At 38.7% G+C, this 18,278-nt stretch overlaps 1 protein-coding gene across 2 annotated transcripts in view; it reads left to right on the top strand.

Moving 5' to 3' along the window:
• Positions 1 to 18,278, top strand: part of LOC123306258 — a 265,491-nt gene that overhangs the window by 239,522 nt on the left and 7,691 nt on the right. For both annotated transcript variants that reach the window (XM_044888158.1, XM_044888159.1), the window contains exons 7-10: positions 1,838 to 2,123; positions 5,440 to 5,610; positions 15,744 to 15,950; positions 16,007 to 17,751. In XM_044888158.1, the coding sequence (XP_044744093.1) occupies positions 1,838 to 2,123; positions 5,440 to 5,610; positions 15,744 to 15,950; positions 16,007 to 17,751 (2,409 nt within the window). The remainder of the gene's footprint in view (positions 1 to 1,837; positions 2,124 to 5,439; positions 5,611 to 15,743; positions 15,951 to 16,006; positions 17,752 to 18,278) is intronic.

The following is an 18,278-nucleotide window of genomic DNA, read 5'->3' as shown; positions in this document are numbered from 1 at the left end:
GAAACAAAGAATGGTGAAAACCGAAGCCTCCTACGATTCTTCTTTTTTGAGTTATTAGCAAAAAATAAGATTTTGACGATTTCGAGAAGTTCTCATGACTTTTTTGTTCTTGGAGTTGCAGATCTGAAACTTGAACCTTCTTAGGTACTTTCATACGTAGAATCTACTGACGAGTGATTTTTTCCAAATCAAAAATAACAAATTCAACAAAAGTTTGCATTTAAAAACGACAGATCGTCTAAAGATTCGAAATGAAAAAATATTTTGAGCTCGTCAGTGCCTCGAGAAGGTTTCAAGTTTCAGATCTGTTATTTCAAAGACAAAAATGTTTTGAGAACTTTTCGAAATCATCAAAATCTCATTTTTGCTAATAACTCAAAACCGAAGAATAGTAGGAGGCTAGGGTTTTCACCATTATTGGTTTCTCTGAAAAAGAGCTCGGAAATGTGTGTAGTTCTTATAGCTCTCGAGATACCCTCAGTGGACAACGAATTTTGCCCAGCCTGTACACTATCGTATGGCTTCTGTTCGAGTGTTTTCAGGCAAAAAACTGAAATTTCTAATTGATGGCACCCTCTTCCTCACACTCAGTTTCGAAAATATCACTCGCACGCATAAGAGCACTAAAGAGATTTTTACCGAGGTTTATCGTGAAAGAATCGTATGTAGTATGTAGAACTAACGTTTTATCAGCGGAATACCAGTAAATAAGCTCAAAGTGCGTTATTAGAAAATCAGTTTAAGAGTAAATTTTCATTGAATCATCAAATTTTGATAAAGATCGAAAAATATGGCATCAGGAGGAAGTCCTCCAGAGAAATATCCACTAGGATGGGAAAAACCCTGAATCCTTCACTGGATCCTCGTTAGGTAGGTTTCCGAAAAACAAGATAATGTTCAGAGGATATCGCTGCAGAGCCAAATAACGCGAAAGGGTGACTTCCACTAGAAAGATTGCGCTAAAGATCTTATAAGTATCCCCCTTCTTTTTCCTTTAATCAGAGGAAAATCATGTAATCAGAATAAGTGATTAAACTGAGATACTTAAGAATTTATGGCCATAATAAGAATATCCAGAGTGTTTCACGAACATTGCGAACAAATTCAGGATATTAGTCTCTGATTTAGGGTTTTGTAGGCTTTTTTCCGGAAATGTTTCGTTTTCATTGTTTCCAAGATACAGTGCGTTATATTTCTCCACAATAAATATCGAATTTCTCGATATCTTCGAGTATCTTAACTGGAGGCGGCCATTCTTAACAATCCTTGTCATTTGAAAAGCTTTTTAATGATTGTTCGATTGACCTACTCGATTTTTCTTTCAAATAATAAATAGTAACATTTTCACTGAAAAGTGGTACATCATAGGGAGAGAACGCGGAGAAATAATCACCTAAATGAGGTGAAAAATATCGAGGAATTCGCTATTTATCACCAAGTGTAACGATCTGAATTGAGCTAGCCAATTTTCCATCATTAGAACAACTAAGCAGTGAACGTTCCACCGAAGAAGACTAGATGCTGACTATAGTTTCGGTCTCATTTGACCTCGTCAGAGCAACAAACCTCCTTTTCTGATGAAAAATGCATTCTTTGTTCGTAATGTTTATAAAAATACCATTTTTGAGTGCGTGAGCTTGAACACCCTTTGAAAACGTACAATGTATTTCCTTCCAACTCTCACCATGGACTGCAGTGGTAAATCGTCTGCTCCTCGCATTCCAAAACTCATTTCTTCAGCTCCTCCGAAATATCGAATAATTTATGTCATTGCTAATGTTGGTAGAACTGTTCTATAAACACCTCATTGTTCGAATAAAAAAGTGTAAATTTCCAGAAACGGCCACATGCTAACGCATCGCAATAAGAAGCCCTACGAATGCAAGGCGGAGGGATGTGGAAAAAGTTATTGCGACGCCAGGTCCCTGAGGAGGCATACCGAAAATCACCACAGTTCGACAACTCTGAACACGGCAAGCACCACCATGTCCCCAGCACAGGGGGCGGCTTCAGGAGACGCGGCCTCGCCACATGGTTCCAGCTGTATTCAATACGCACCATCTCCCACGTCAACGTCAGGGGGCAAAAGTCAATTGCAACAACTCCTTTCTTCTGAACCAAAAGTGAGTGCATGTATTTCAAAAGATTCGTCTGTTTTCATGAAATAAACTGTAGGGTGAGTCCGAGACAGTTGCTCAGGTAGGAGACTTGAACCACCTCAAATATTTCAATTCAAATTTCGCGCTACCAGTATCGTAAATAGCTTGCGACATACTCGTTACAAGGCACAACTAGTGGAGGCTCCATTTTGGCCGCCATCAGAACAGTTCGGGAGTGAGAGGGTTGAACGTGATTTTGTTGTTAGGAAGAAAGAAATTGAATAATTTTTGTTTGTTACACTATCGGAACAGTTTAATAGGTGCGTGGTGTTATTAAGTTTTATTGCTTTCATTGATTAATATTGTTTCACAAACGATGAGCCTTTTTAATAACATAAAGTTGTAAAAGTTTCAAGAAAACATCTGTTGAATAGACTAAGAGGGAGTGCGGGAGACTTGACCCATGCTATGGTCGGGAGACATAATCAGTGGTCCAAGTTTCCAGCACTGAGCTTAGATAATAATTTGCTTCAAACAAAAATTGAATAATAGAAATAACTATAAAAACTATAAAAAGGTTCAAAAAAGGAAAAAACATCTCGGAAATAAGTGAGAGTAGTAAGAGTATTTCGTACACTGATACATCCGATGATGACAACCTTGACATAGACAATCGTTGGTAATTGGAAACAAACTTATGGTCAAGTCTCTCTCGCTCCCTGTTCAACCCTCCCATAGTTTAGGGAGACATGAACCAATTTTCGGTTTCTAAAAACAGAATTGCTGTAGTCAAAATGTTCATCTCACCATAACTCTACTATTATCTATCGTTACCAATTTGGACATGACATCTTCACACAAAAAAATAAGTTGCTACCATTTACAGATACAACTTAAGTGGCTTCAGAGTGAAAAGGGGTTTAACTCTCCCGGACTCCCCATAATATCTCAGTGAATACTTATTCAATTTGATCGAAATAAGCTCCATTTACATCAGTGCACTTTTGCCAACGTAACATAAGTTGAATAATTCTGTTGGCATTAAAATTGCCAATTGCTTGAAAAAATGTTTGTCAGTTGGCACGAATTTTATGTTTTAGGCATTGAAATTCGTAGACCACTGTATGAGGTCCTTATACGATGTTCAAAGTGTTCGATGGGAAGTATAAACTCGTATACCATTCCGAAGGAACAGTAAACGTCTAGTCTCCAATGATGTATTTTCAACATGCCCCGAAGTTTTTATTACGCTTTTATTACTAACTACTTTTGTTAGAATCGACTCATTCTCAGAAAAACAAAACTGAGATGATTGCATCATTACAGATTACCAATGTTCCTACAATATTGTTCATATAGGTACACTAATTCAGAAGGTCCAGGAGGAAAAACAATCTATTGTAGATTGGCACCATCTTACAAGGTCTCCCTTTGAGGGCAATCCACCGAAAACAAATCTTACACTACATGAAAGTGTGAAATATTGTAATCTGCTTCAGTACTCATCCACAAAGATACTTGGATCTATGTATATACCCAAAGTACTGCTATAGATAGTACGTCATGATTGTGAGAACAATAATCACTTATGGTGCAACAGTCTGGCATGCCAATGAAGGTCAAAATGCACTGTTCAAAAAAGTACGAAGTCTCGTCTGCATGTGCTTCACTGAAGCTTCGAGAATTTACCCAACTAGGGCACTTGAGATCATTATAATTATATATATCAAGTTCGAATACTTGGAAAGCTTCATCAATACTGAGGCTAACCTGGACACGGAAATACACAACTGCATCAATTCGGCATCACGGGCATTCTGGAAGCTAAAGGACAGAGTGCTTCAAAATCACGACCTCAATCTAAAGACCAAGACAGCTGTTTACAAAGCAGTGGTCCTCCCAACGCTTCTTTACGGAAGCGAAAGCTGGACACCCTACAGGAGACATATTGCACAGCTTGAACAAACGCAACAACGTCATTTAAGACAAATAATGCACATCAGAAGGTTCCACAAAGTGTTACAGCGCGGGAGTTGTATAACAATTGAGACTCAAGTAACGAGGGCCTGACTCAGATGGAGCGGCCACATTCTGAGGATGCAAGACACAAGACTCTTTAAAATGCTCTGTATGGCGAATTCACAGAGGGAGCTCGGAAACCAGGAGGCCAGTATATGCGGTTTAAGGATATACTGCATCAATCCCTGAAAACAGTTAATGCCAATCATAACTGGGAACAACTAGCGTTAGACAGATCACAGTGGAGGTCTTTGGTCCACAGTTATAATGGAGACTCGAGAAGAATACATCGGTGGCCAGGTCTGGTTGGTGACTATCCATATCCGGAGTGTGGAAGGATCTGTAGGTCACGGTTGGGTCTCTTCAGTCCCAGGAGGGCACACAGTCGCAAGTAGCCCTAAGAAATTATGAGTTTAATCGCACCGATAGTTTTGTTTTTGAGTCTTATTGTAGATTTATTCTCGGTAACGGGATACAGCAATAATGATGATGATGATGATATATCAAGCCTCTTCATCTAGTAATAAAGAGATTAGCCCATGACAGCATTTTCAGAATATTTAGGCAGCAGGTGACTATATAACCCAGAAAATAAGCATCGAAAAAACCTCAACTGCTATGCAGGAAGGAAGAGTGTAAAAGGAGATTCATCGCCCAAAAATTCAAAAGAATTACCATTACATGGTACACAGATGATGAACGCTGCAGTACTCGAGGCCTGACTAGATGCTCACTCTTATGGTCATGCTCACATAGCAGTATAACCGTCAAAACAATCCACAATCCTTGAAGTTGTTTGAATGTATATGTCGGTAATACGCCAGCCCTTTGGTATCACAACTGTCTATCTTATGACCATACTCAATATTCAGAGAGTGAAGGATAACTAAACAGGATCAGAAAAAAACAATTAAGCCATTAGTGTCCTATTAATTAAGTTTCATTATGTGAACATAGGAGTAAGGGTGGAGAAATGGAATTTTCTCGGCTGCATAATATATCTCCAAGACTCGAAAGAAAAAACTGAAATTAACAATTCTCCTTCGACAATTCCGATTTCCCGAAACGCTGAAAGATGTTGATTCAGGCGAGATGGAATTACTGGTGGCAAATTGAATTGAACCTTGCGACCTTTCCCGACTACGCGAGTGAAAAACGCGAAGTGATGAAAAGTCATTTCAACAGTTTGGCGTTTTTCCCGTATTCCCCTAATTTAATCTGTCGGGATATTCCCTGAAAGCAATACGTCTTTCTTGGAGGATCTTCCTCCTCAATTCCAGCGGGTCTAACTAGATTACGTGTAACCAGCTTTGATTTTCAGAGCGGCTCAGGCAACAATGACGGGCTGACCAAACAACAACTGGATCTGATTCATCAAATAATGGAACAAACCCAGCGACAATCTCAATCCACCAGTAAGCCTATTCCGAAACCGGCCTCGAAACATGTCAGCAAAACCCCTGCGAAGGTGCAAAGAACATGGTCTTCTCCGGTGAGTAGAAATCGTCTAGTAGTTTTACTCCAGATATCCAAAAAAAATATATTAATACTCAACATATTGTCCTCTTAATTGGTTTCCTACATTTATTACAGTGAACCTGCAACGCCTGCAACGTCTCTAGACCTTTAAAAAAATGGTTCTGTATTATATGAATGTGTCTCTATGGTTGTGTATCGCTTAGATCTATGTTCATGTCAATGTCAATCAATAATAGAATGGCCGCTAGTGAAGCCACGCTTGTATTGTTGTTGCTGAATAGAAACTAGACTTAATCCTTTAGTTTTATTAATGTACCCTTGCATCATACATGGTGTCAGGTGTTCAGGTGTGTATTTCTGTAAAAAGTACGTGAATAAACAAATAGTCTGCTTGAAAGACGAACGACTAGACGAGAATGGAGTCATTCTTTAGATCACCAGAACCGCTGCTTCTAGACGGCAATATATCAGAAAACTGGAAGAGGTTTGAACAAAAATTTAATGTTTTTCTTGATGCCACTGGATTAAAAGACTCGCCAGAACCGAAGAAAATAGCTGTATTCTTAAACTTGGTGGGAGATGATGGATTGGAGCTGCACAACAGTTTCACCTACAGCGAAGCTGAAAGTAAATCTTTAAGTATGATAATGCTCAAATTTTCAGATTACTGTTCCCCAAAAACAAATGAAATCTTTGAGCGCTATAAGTTCAATAGTATTTATCAAAAGGAAGGTCAAGCGTTCGATAGCTTCCACACTGACCTGAGAAAAGCAGTAAAGACCACAGGATACAAAGAACAGAATGAAATGATAAGAGACGGGATAGTAATGGGAATTCATGACAAAACCACGCAAGAAAGACTGCTACGAGAATCAAAATTAACACTGACGAAGGCAATTGAATTTTGCCGAACTGTGGAAGTAAGCAAACAACAGTCGAAAACATTGCAAGAAGGTGGTGCAGATGTTCATTTAGATGCTGTAAAGCACAAGAAGCCAAATATGTGCAAATATTGTGGTTACAAACACGATTTTAAGAAAAAGTGTCCAGCATTTGGAAAAACGTGTGCTAGTTGCCAAGGAAGAAATCATTTTGCGTCTGTTTGCAAAAGCAGAACAAAGATACACAACCATAGAGACACATTCATATAATACAGGTTCTTCTTGCTCTGAAAACCATACCTCCGCACAGCTTTTATCATCTCCTCGTTGGAAGGAAATTTACGACCTTTTAAACTTTTTTTCAATTGAGGAAAGAGATGATAGTTGGATGGAGTCAAATCTGGTCAATAAGGCGGTGTTCTAATTAGGGAATACTCCTTCTGACGAAAATGATGTATTTTTTATGAAATATCTTTGAAACGTCACATTTGGGAATAACCATTTCAACCGTTTCCAAAAAAAATGGTTTTAAGCTGTTAAAAATGAAAAATAAAAATGGGTATTTAAAATTCAAAGTGTTTCATGTGGATTGCACAAGTTGGCAACATCGACTGAAATATGCCTTGATAATAAAGGACAACAAATACATTATCTTGATGAGATAGACAAAGATAACTGTCTATGAAGTCTGTGACGAACGAGGAAGGTCGTAAAATTTTATGTGATTTTTATGGCCGGTTGCAGTTGAAGCTCGCCAGTAAGTAGGCGCCTGTAGATCAACAGTTGTTATTTTATAAACAAGCTGATCAGACATTGTTCTTTTCATTGTCTTGTATGCGCTGTTGCCAAATGGTAAACTCCGCACAAAGCGATTTGAATTTTAAAACCCCATATTTGAAGGATGATTTTGAATAGTTTCCGCGGTGAATTTGAAAATTTCATGAATGAAACTCATAATTATTCAGTTTAAACTTGCATAATATGCAGTGATAACCCAAATTGAGGAGAATTCCCCATTCAAACCCTTAATCGCGAATTTTTTGCATGGCAACATGAGAATTGTGTGCAGAGCCGTTGTCCTGCAAAAACAAAACACCTTTGGATAGCCTTCGCGTCTTTTCTCTTAAGTTTTTTCCCCTAGAGTGGTCAGTAATGTCGAATAGTTATATCTCCGGTTATTGTTCTACCCTTATCCAAAAAATCAATCCTGATTACTCCATAGCAATCCCAAAAAACTGAAGCAAGAACTTTTCCATGAGATTTTTGGACACGAAACTTCTTAGGTCTTGGAGAACCAGAGTGTCGCCATTCCATCGATTGTTTTTTTTTTGGATCATAGAAATGTACCAAAATCTCATCCATAGTGACCATAGTAACAATTCGGTTTAAGAAGTCAACATCGTGTTCAAATCGAGCACAGATCGAACGCGACACGCGATGCTTCTACCCTTGCACGCTTTTGGTCAACATTCAAACATTTTTTCAACAATTGCAACAATTTTTCTCGTGCCAAAATTGACGTGAACTATATGATGAATGCGTTCGTATGAAATATTCAGTGCCCAATTCGACTGTCTGATAAAATCATGTCATGAACTGCATCGATATTTTCGGGGACTGACACAGAAACTGGCCGTCTCGTACAAATATTTTAACAGTTGATTCTTATTGAGGTCAAAAGAACAATTTTTTCCATTACCATCTTTTCCGAATCAGCTCGCTTTAAAAGGGGCAGGCTGTTGAAAAACCCTAAAATAAGTTATTTTTAGTTCTCACAAACGGTTTTATCGAATGAACTGAATTTCGGAATATAGTTTTTCACTTATTTGATTAATCTTTTTCGAACATAAGATATCACCCACGTCTTTCAGTTTCCTCATTATGCTCATTACGTCATAAAAATACCAAAAACTCAAAGAACCAACAACGCTACATTTGAACGTTTTGTAAAATAAAAGTATTCTTCATATTTTTTTGTATAATGCGCCGTTTTCGATAATTTGATGAAAAAGCGTCTGTGAAATTTGAAAGATTATATACTTTGGCTGAATACAACTCTGTTTAAAAGATCCACGGATGTGTAGTGTTACAGATTTAGCTAGTTATTCTGAAGGAAATTTTGTTTTCCAGGGGTGGCATAGCTCATAATGAGACCTTAAAATGGCTATATCTTTCTAACAGGGCCGAATCGGAAAAAATTGTATAGGAAAAAAGTGTTTCTTTTGACCTCAAGAATCTACTGTTGAAATATTTGTACGAGTCAAAGATTCACCCTGTATATCAACCACTAATAATAATTTCATCTCCAGTAACGGAATAAAAAAGCTAGAAAATCGTCTTTCCTTCTTTCATTTCCACCACCAATTTGGGGCCTCGGGCTGATTCAAGCTGACCAAATTAAAATTTCCCATTCCTCCCCTTACATAATCTCCACCCACCAGAGAACGTTGTGTATTAGGCATCTCCGCCTAATTCAAATGAAGTTGCTAATTGAACCTCACGAGAAATGTAAACACCGAAACCATTTGTGGCTCCTGAACGTCGCATTTTATAAAGGCCAGAGGAATGATTATTTGGGAATCTAAAAAGTTAAACCTGAAAATGCCCGCGAGGTTTTTGTCTGATGAAACATGGCGGAATAAAAAGAGTATTCTAGAACTGGGGATTTTATTGGATAACGAACTTCGCAGTGCTGCTATTCGCGAAAATGCGGTTCCGAACTGGGTAAAAAGGAAGAAATAACATACTGAGCATTGGGGCTCGCATGAAGACCTTCATTTCGGTCTGCTCGTTTTCCTTCGTTACTCGTTAGTTCCAAATAGATATTGGTTTATCGTTAACTAACAGATGCTACAGGCTCCCGCGGACATTGATATTAAAGAATTCCTTTCCGATTGCTTGAAAAAACTCGTTCGACTGTAGTGGAGGAATTCATGAATTTTCTAGAATTTCATAAATTAATTCGGTATCGATCGAGCTAGGGTGAAGTAGTATATACAGGGAGGGCAAAATTCGTTGTCCACTGAGGGGATCTCGAGAACTATAAGAGCTAGAAGAAAACGGATTACACATTTACGAGCTTTTTTCAGATAAACAAAGAATGGTGAAAACCGTAGCCTCCTACGATTCTTCGTTTTTGACTCATTAGCAAAAAATGAGATTTTAACTATTTCGAAAAGTTCTCATAACTTTTTTATCTTTGAAGTTACAGATTCGAAACTTGAACCTTTTAAGGCACTTTCATACGTAGAATTTAGTGACAAGTTTTTTTTTATTCAAAAATAACGAATTCAATAAAAGTTTGCGTTTAGAAAAACGAAAATTCGCCTTATGATTCGAAATGATAAAATAATTGAGCGCGTCAGTGGACTCGACGAAAAAAAGTGAATGTAGAAGGTTCGAGTTCCAGATATGTAACTTCGAAAGACAAAGAAGTTATGAGAACTCTCCGAAAAACTTTTCAATTCTAAAACATTGAGTCCCTTCAAATTCGAAGCTTTCTTTAGTGTCATTTTCAGTAGAGTTAAAGGAAGCTTCAAAATTGAAGGGAATTTTAGTTTGAGTATGAAACCTGCCTTAACGTCCGGTTTCATAATCAAATTTAAAGTCACTTTAAGCTTAAAGCTTCCTTTAGTGTCATTTTTAGTAGGGTTAAAGGAAGCTTTAAAATTAAAGTGACTTTAGGTTTGATTATGAAATCGGCCGTAAGTCCTACTAGAAATGACACTAAAGGAAGCTTTAAGCTCAAAGGGACTTCAAATTTGATTATGAATCTGACCGTAAGTCAGATTCAGATGAAACATAATATTTATTTACTCACATTTATCTTCCTATAAACGATCGATTTAAAAATATCAGGGTTAGTATTAGAATAAGCAGATTTCAATTTAGAACAGCAGTTGCTGATTCTTTTTTGTGCCTTTTGGAAGCGTAAAAAAATAGGAGTTTGTAAATGATTGTTGCAACGCCGGTTTGACATTGCATGTGATGTGTGCCAACCTTACTCCGTCCTAGTAACAAAAACGACTGCTTTTATAAATGTGAATGGACTATAGTTTATATCTCATCTCTTTTCTTACGATTTCCATGATAGGGCTTTCTGTTAAATTTCCTTTTAGAATGCTGGATTTGGCCTCCCCGGCAGAAGTCTTTTTGGGTACATACACTCGTCAGTTTCTGATAAACCCAGTCTCAGCAGATCCTTCCTGAGGCAACAATGTATGCTGTAGGCTGTAAGAAAGCTTGTGATGAGATTTAACTTGTTTCTACTGAGATTACCAGATACTTTGGGGATCTTGCAATTTTAAAATTCCGAAGCAACTTTTTGTAGTTATCCATACCTAGAAGATTCCGCCATCAATTTTCTTGAATTTATATATTGTCCGAAAATATTGCCATACAATTCAGCACACTTGGTTTACAGTTTAGACCGAGTAAGTTATTTCAACTACGCCGAAAATGTCTGTTGAATGTTTCCCTTGCAGTTTCTGGTACAATATGGACCGCTCAAAGTCTGTATTCGTCTGTATATAGGGCAATAAACTGCCTAATGCCGAAGGTATAGGTATCTATATTAATTTGAACTGAACAGTATCCACTCGGAAAATATTGAGTGGCTAAATATAATCTCCCTTAACGAATATTATCCAGAGATTCGAAATGTTCAATCGAAGCAATATAAGCTAATCGCGCTAGTGAGCTAATTAGTTAGATTATCCAGATTTACCCTCTGAAAAGAGGTGAAAGCGGAAGATTAGCCATTCGAAACTTTCCTAATAGAGGCTTTAACGAAAAAATTCATAAGCTCATAACTTTTCATACGGAATTTCTGAATACTACTTTACTTTGATACTTTTGTAACACCGGACGGTTCCAAATGTTTGAATGTTGACCAAAAGCGTGCAAGGGGAAGCATCGCGTTCGATCTGTGCTCGATTTGCTTCAAAAGAGGTAAATTTTTCATTGAAGATGATGACTGATCGGGAAGGCCAGTTTCTGTGTCAGTCCCCGAAAATATCGATGCAGTTCATGACATGATTTTATCAGACCGTCGAATTGGGCTAAAACGGATATCTGAAGTACTGAATATTCCATAAGAACGCGTTCATCATATAGTTCACGTCAATTTGGACATGGGAAAAATTGCAGCAAAATAGATCCCCAAATGTTTGAATGTTGACCAAAAGCGTGCGAGGGTAGAAGCATCGCGTTCGATCTGCGCTCGATTTGAAAACGATGTAGACTTCTTAAACCGAATTGTTACTATGGACGAGACTTGGGTACATTTCTACGATCCAGAAACGAAGCAACAATCGATGGAATGGCGACACTCCGGTTCTCCAAGGCCTTAGAAGTTTCGTGTCCAAAAATCTGCTGGAAATGTTCTTGCTTCAGTTTTTTGGGATTGCCATGGAGTAATCATGATTGATTTTTTGGATAAGGGTAGAACAATAACCGGAGATTACTATTCGACAATACTGACCACTCTACGGAAAAAACTTAAAGAGAACAGACGCGGAAAGCTATCCGAAGGTGTTTTGCTTTTGCAGGACAACGCCCCTGCACACAAATCTCATGTTGTCATGCGAAAAATTCGTGATTTAGGGTTTGAATTACTAGAACACCCCCCTTATTCACCAGATTTGGCTCCATCCGACTATCATCTCTTTCCTCAACTGAAAAAATGTTTAAAAGGTCGTAAATTTTCTTTCAACGAGGCCACGAGGCGGTAATAAAAACTGTGGAGGTCTGGTTTGCAGAGCAAGAAGAAAAAGTTTTTTTGAAAGGTCTAGAGACGTTGCAGGTTCGCTGTAATAAATGTATCCAATTAAGTCCAATTAAGAGGAGAATATGTTGAGATATAAAATATATATTTGAAACTTTGCTTTTCGAAATGATGGAACAGCTATACGGCGAAGAATTCAAAGCTCGCTCTGTTGTTATGAAACAGCCGTCAGAAGATATAGCGACCGCAACAAACGCAACCGCAGACGTCTCAAAAACCGCACATTATAATCTGCATGTACCCTTAAACCCCAACAGAGTCGCCGCCGTAACACTGGTCTTGTCTCACTTTTCAATTAGTTCTGTACGCTCGAATTTCTCGTGATTAATTATGCTGCCAAGTAATTACTTACATGCAAAAAGTTCTGCGACGAATCTCTCCTAAACGAATGTTCCATTCATTCCGGGTAGTCAAGTTCACTCTTTTTGTTGGGGCCCCGCTCCCCTTCTACGTAGATGGATTCTAACTCGAAACTCACTCCGAATTCGCGCAAAGTTTATGTAAAGAAGAAGCATTTCTTGTCGTGAGTGAAGCTTTCCGAGCGAAAATCTCCTCGTATAGTTCCGTCAAGAAATTTTTATTCATTCCGCACAAGAACGTTCCCTAAACGTTTCCCAACAAAACTATGTAGTTGGTAGTTTTAACGCTTCGACTTTGACTTGTTTCTCTGGTATCCAAGCCTGGGATCGAACTACTTTCTCACTGAAATGGTAATGGTCTTACATCCCGATTCAGATCCAGACAAGGGAAAATTGTAAAGTTTTTTCATCCGTTATGTAGTGGAAATTGTCTTCGCTTATCACCAAAATTCACTGTATTCGAATAAAACTCTAAACAGGGTGTATTTGAAGGTGAAGTTTTTCTTTCATAAGGTAGAACTGGACAAAATGAAGCGTTTCACAAAAATCACCTATAAAAAACTTTCAAAATGACAAAGTTGAAAAAAAATTGAAAATGATTACTGAAATAGATCCTAAAACGACCCTAGACCGCTTGTTAGCTGAATTATCGCAAAGCAGTGGGAAAAAACTTATCTCCTGATTCGATCATGTGGTTTCGTTTAGGATATTGGCTCATTCGATATTTACGTGGTGATGAAAATGGAAACTTAGGATTGCCGAATTGTTCTCATTATTTGTTAGTAACTTATACGATTTTATGATATGGCTCATTTCGATACCAACCTACAGAAGAGACTTAGGACACAAGTGTGTACTTCAAAATCTCACCAATAAAATTCGTCTAAATTATTGACGAATTTTTTCACAATGGGCATCACAATCTTCTTGTTGAACATTCCAACAATCGTCGTAAAAATGGGATGAAATGGGGAAGCCTCAAAGCACTTCTTCAACATAACTAACATAAGCACTTTCAAGAAACTGCCTCGATTTTCAACATTTTTTTTTTCACCCTAAATTGCACGATACAACAATTATGATTCTCTCAAAAGTGACCTGATGCATCTAGTTCGATGAACTTGGTTCTGAACCACTCATTGTCTAGCCATATGTTTATGTTTTGTTTCGTTTTTGCTATGCCGGAGTCACCTTCCACAGTCCTGTACTTGAAATTCAATTAAATTTTGTCGAACTTCTAGGGGTTGTATCTCAACCATCTTGGATATTTTATACCTACTGATAATTCGTGGTTAAACAAACGACTTATTTTGATGAGTTCTACCTTCAAAAAAAAACCTCACCTTTGAAAACACTCTGTATATTATACAGGGTGATTCCAAATTAGACGTGAACCTTGGAGAAGATGTTATGATGTATGACTCGTTTGAGCCATATTTATTGATAACCGAAAATCTGTTTCCCACATTAGTTGAGTTGAGGTAGTTATGTATAGAGTATATAGAAAATTATGAACAGTTTTTTGAAAAAATATGCTTTTCGACCAGGTTTCCTTGATCAACAGACGCAAAATCATTTTTCAACAGCATGGGTGACTTGCACACTGTGAGCTAAACGTTCGTATCTATGTTTTTAATGAATTGCTCCCTAATCGGTCGATAGTAGGGTTAGACCTATTTCGTGGCCAGCGAGAAGTCTGGATCTGACATTTTTAGATTTTCATGTTCGGGTCATTTTAAAGGAAATGTCGTGAAAGATAGAAGATAAATAAATATGGGGTAAAATTTGAATGGTATGAGATATCCTTTCACTATAGTCTATGTTTTTCAAGCATATCATTCAGATGGTTTCGAACATTTCATTGCTAATGAGAAACACCTCGAGAAACACCTTGATCCCTCAGCAATACAATAACTCCAAATATTGCACCCGTAGAAACAGTATAAATCGTTGCCACAAAAAGTGGAAACTATTGTCATTTTCCCTGCATCGCATTTCATTTCCTTTTGATTATCGTTTAGAAACAGAAATCGAAAAAAAATTCTTCTCTTTTCTATATTATTTCTTTCTCATATCTTTCTTTGGTTTGAATTGAGATGAAAAACACTTTTTCCAGAATGGTGGCTGTGAAAAACTCTTTTATGGAAAATCATTATAACCTAATAAGATTTCCAAAATTCAGTAAGTACATTTACCATGTTTGACAACCGAGCTGTTTCCACGAAATAACAAAAGACGTCCCATCTCGAATTATGAAAATTCTCTCTTAACATTGAAAAGAATGGAACGTATCTGGATTATAAGGAATTCGAGTTTCAGCTCCAATAAACCGAAGCAGAATTGAGCATCTCAAATTCTACAGCGCCATGATAATAATAAGTGCACCTGTGGCTCCAAATTTAATTATTGAGCTTTGCGCGACATCTCGAGCGATCCAAATAGAATATCTCATAATCTCAATTCCGAGAGGAGAATGAGCACGTTCAAGTCGATATTAGAATCGTTCGTTCTTGTGAAAACTGAAAACCTTAATAATTTCTAGATCGACAAAGGGAGCATTGGGATCGGAGCGGAGCACATCGCAAAAGAACTCTCATTAAAAATACGCCTTTCAGTGTGAAAGAGGAATTAATACTCCCCCTAAATGAAATCTCCTAAATGTAGCGGAAAATTACCACGTTTTTCAGCGCTTACCAGACAATCCCTATTAATGGCGGAAATACATTTCGAACTAGAGAGCTCTCTGGATTTAATCACTGGTGAAAAATGCTGGATATATCCATATGGCCATTTTAAAGATTGCACAGAATCCTTTGGAGAGCCCTCAATTGGAAAAACTGTGATTTACGTATCTGGATTTACTTTTTCCGAAGTACTTTCCAGATATTTCCCTTCATATTGTTGCACATTGAAAATTTCTAATTAAAAGAAAATTAAATCCAGATGTAAGATTCAGAAACCAATTAACAAGCAGGCAAGGTATTTCAAGTAATAATCTCTATTGTCCCCTCTCTGTGAGCTGACTGTGAATGGCTTGAAATTTACAGCTGCTCCTACAGTCCCAAATATATCCAAAAATGAATGGATATATAAATTATGTATTCATCCCAATGTTTTACAGCTGCCACAAGGATCTGCCAGTAAAATCACTTCTTGTGCAAGTTCATCACAAGCAAAAGTGACGACTACAACCCCATCAACATCTAGTCCTGCCTCATCCACCAAGCCAGAACCTAAACCAGTGGAGTGCAACCTGTGCCATAGAAAATTCAAAAATATTCCTGCGCTCAACGGTCACATGAGGCTTCATGGTGGATATTTCAAGAAGGTAATTAGACCATGAGCAATGTTTATCTCATAATGCGATTTCTGGTGTTTTTGCAGGACACTGACAACAAAAAAACGGAGAGAAAAGATTCAAACGCCCCGCCACTCCAAACTGCCAGCGTCAGCGTTCGGGCACTCATCGAAGAAAAGATCATCAATAAACGTTCAACGTCCACCAATCCCCAACAACCGTCGCCAAGAACATCGGAAGAATCTGTAAAATCCTCAAATGCTCCCCCACTATTTCCATTAACCGTGCATTCCACAACCACATCGACTAATTTGGATTCGAAGAATACCTCTTTCGTGGTGCCAGCGCCTCCTCATCAACCGACGGACAAATCCAGAAGACATTCCGAAGCTGACTCCTTCGTCGGTAGTAGAGCAACATCAACGACACAAGAGGCTGACACCTTAGCGGACTTGATATTGAAGAGGGAGAAGGTGTCACTTAAACGAGCGACTTCGGATCCTGGTCATCAACAGCTCATCCAATTTCAGGCTTCTGAATCTTTCACTTTGACTTATCAAGGAGACGACGGGGGGTACCTGTCGCCACCTCTTCAAGAAGACGTGTTCACTCAGGTTCAAGACAGTATGCTCCTTCAGGGTGTTGACACGCAACAGCTAGCCTCGATACAGTTTCAAGCTGATTCTCTGCTACAAGATCACAATGACCAACATATCCACGATATGGGTTTGGATGATTACGCGTCGATTCAGAACGATTCACCGTCGTACCAAACAAATCATTCGGTCAACCAAGATTTACAGGCTGTTCTGGATTCTCCGCTACCAGACAGTCTGGCAGATTTCAGCACTTTTCATTCGAATTCCGGATTGGATTTGCCTTCTCCTAGTTTTCAGAATCAATCACCAGCTCCTTTCACCAATTCTCCGCACGCTTCAGTGCCAACTCCTAGTCCTTTACAGAGTCCGTCGATACGTCATGATTCTCCAGGTTTTGCTTATCCCACGCCTCCGGCGAGCCACGAGGCTCGCAGTCCGTGCTTCGGGCAGAACGCCTCACTTCCACTCGTCTCTCCCAAACAAAGTGATTTCGGTCAGGTGCCAGAGAGAGGGATCGATGAACCACCACAAGTTTCTTCCCCGTTATCGGCCGCGTTTTTCACATCGACCATGTCGAGTTCGGCTGCTGTTGAGGAGGCCCTGGAAGAAGTTCTACCAGGAGAGAGCATAGCAGCTGACGATATCTACCCGCTGTCGGATTCCCCTGATCCCTCTTCGCCAGTTCCTGTAGGCCTAACCCCTTCACCGTCCCCTTTATCGAATATGCCTTCAACTTCGAAACCAACGACTCTGCCGAACACCTCGAACAGTTTCAGTGTTTCCCAGAACTTCATCAATTTTTCGATGTCCCCCCAGTACACTTTCCAGTCACAGATGCTGCCCAATTCTGACGACCCGCTCCTGTCGAGCAGCCCCAAAGACTTTGTCACGAAGAAGAGGATAGAATTGAACGGGGTTCCTCTGCGATTGATAAGCAACCACGGGCTGATCGACTTGAACGGTGGCAACTTCGCCGGTATTCTGGTGGATACAAACGGCGAAATCAAGCTGATTCAGACCGGAAGTACGCCGATTCAGCAGAAAAATTTCGTTATCACGAACACTTCTATTATACAGAGTTCGGAAGTGAGCAGTGACGAGAGGAACAGTCTGAGTGTGCAAAAAATCCTGAAAGGTGTTCAGTGTTCAACGAAGCAAATAATCATGAGGCCTAAGCAAATAACCGAATCGAAGAAGGAAGAGAGCAACGACGTATTCCTGAGTCCTACAACGTAAGTTATTTTCAGGTTTTATTATAACTAGAATTTTGTGATTTCTGAGCCTTCCTGTATAACGTCTTCAATCCATCTTCGAATTAGATCGAATCGTCTAAAATGATCGTCACCAAGCATGCTGTACCAGTTTGAAAAATTGTAAAGTAGAGCTGGGCTTGTATACCAAACATTTTTAACGAAATTAATTCAGATGCATATCAAATAGCAAACCATCATCACTCAAAGTATTAACAGAAATACCATTTAATCAAGAAAAAGTAGATGCGGTTTCGGTCTCATTTGACCACGTCATAACAACACAACTCATACTTCGACGAAAATGTCGAATGTTTCCTGTCAGGTGGCACTAGGGTTTATTCCTTCACCATACCGCTTACTGACATTGAATAAAGAGACCCTCAATTCGTTTTGTTTTCGTCGAGGTATGAGTTGTGTTCGTGAATTCATTTCCGAGGCAACAGACAAGGGTCTTTTTTCTAGCCATCCATCAAATATATACTTCATTCAAACTTGATCGTTAATGT

The sequence above is a fragment of the Coccinella septempunctata genome, chromosome 2 (genome assembly GCF_907165205.1).
Source record: "Coccinella septempunctata chromosome 2, icCocSept1.1, whole genome shotgun sequence".
Classification (NCBI taxonomy): domain Eukaryota; kingdom Metazoa; phylum Arthropoda; class Insecta; order Coleoptera; family Coccinellidae; genus Coccinella; species Coccinella septempunctata.
This window is presented reverse-complemented; position numbering and strand designations above follow the sequence as displayed.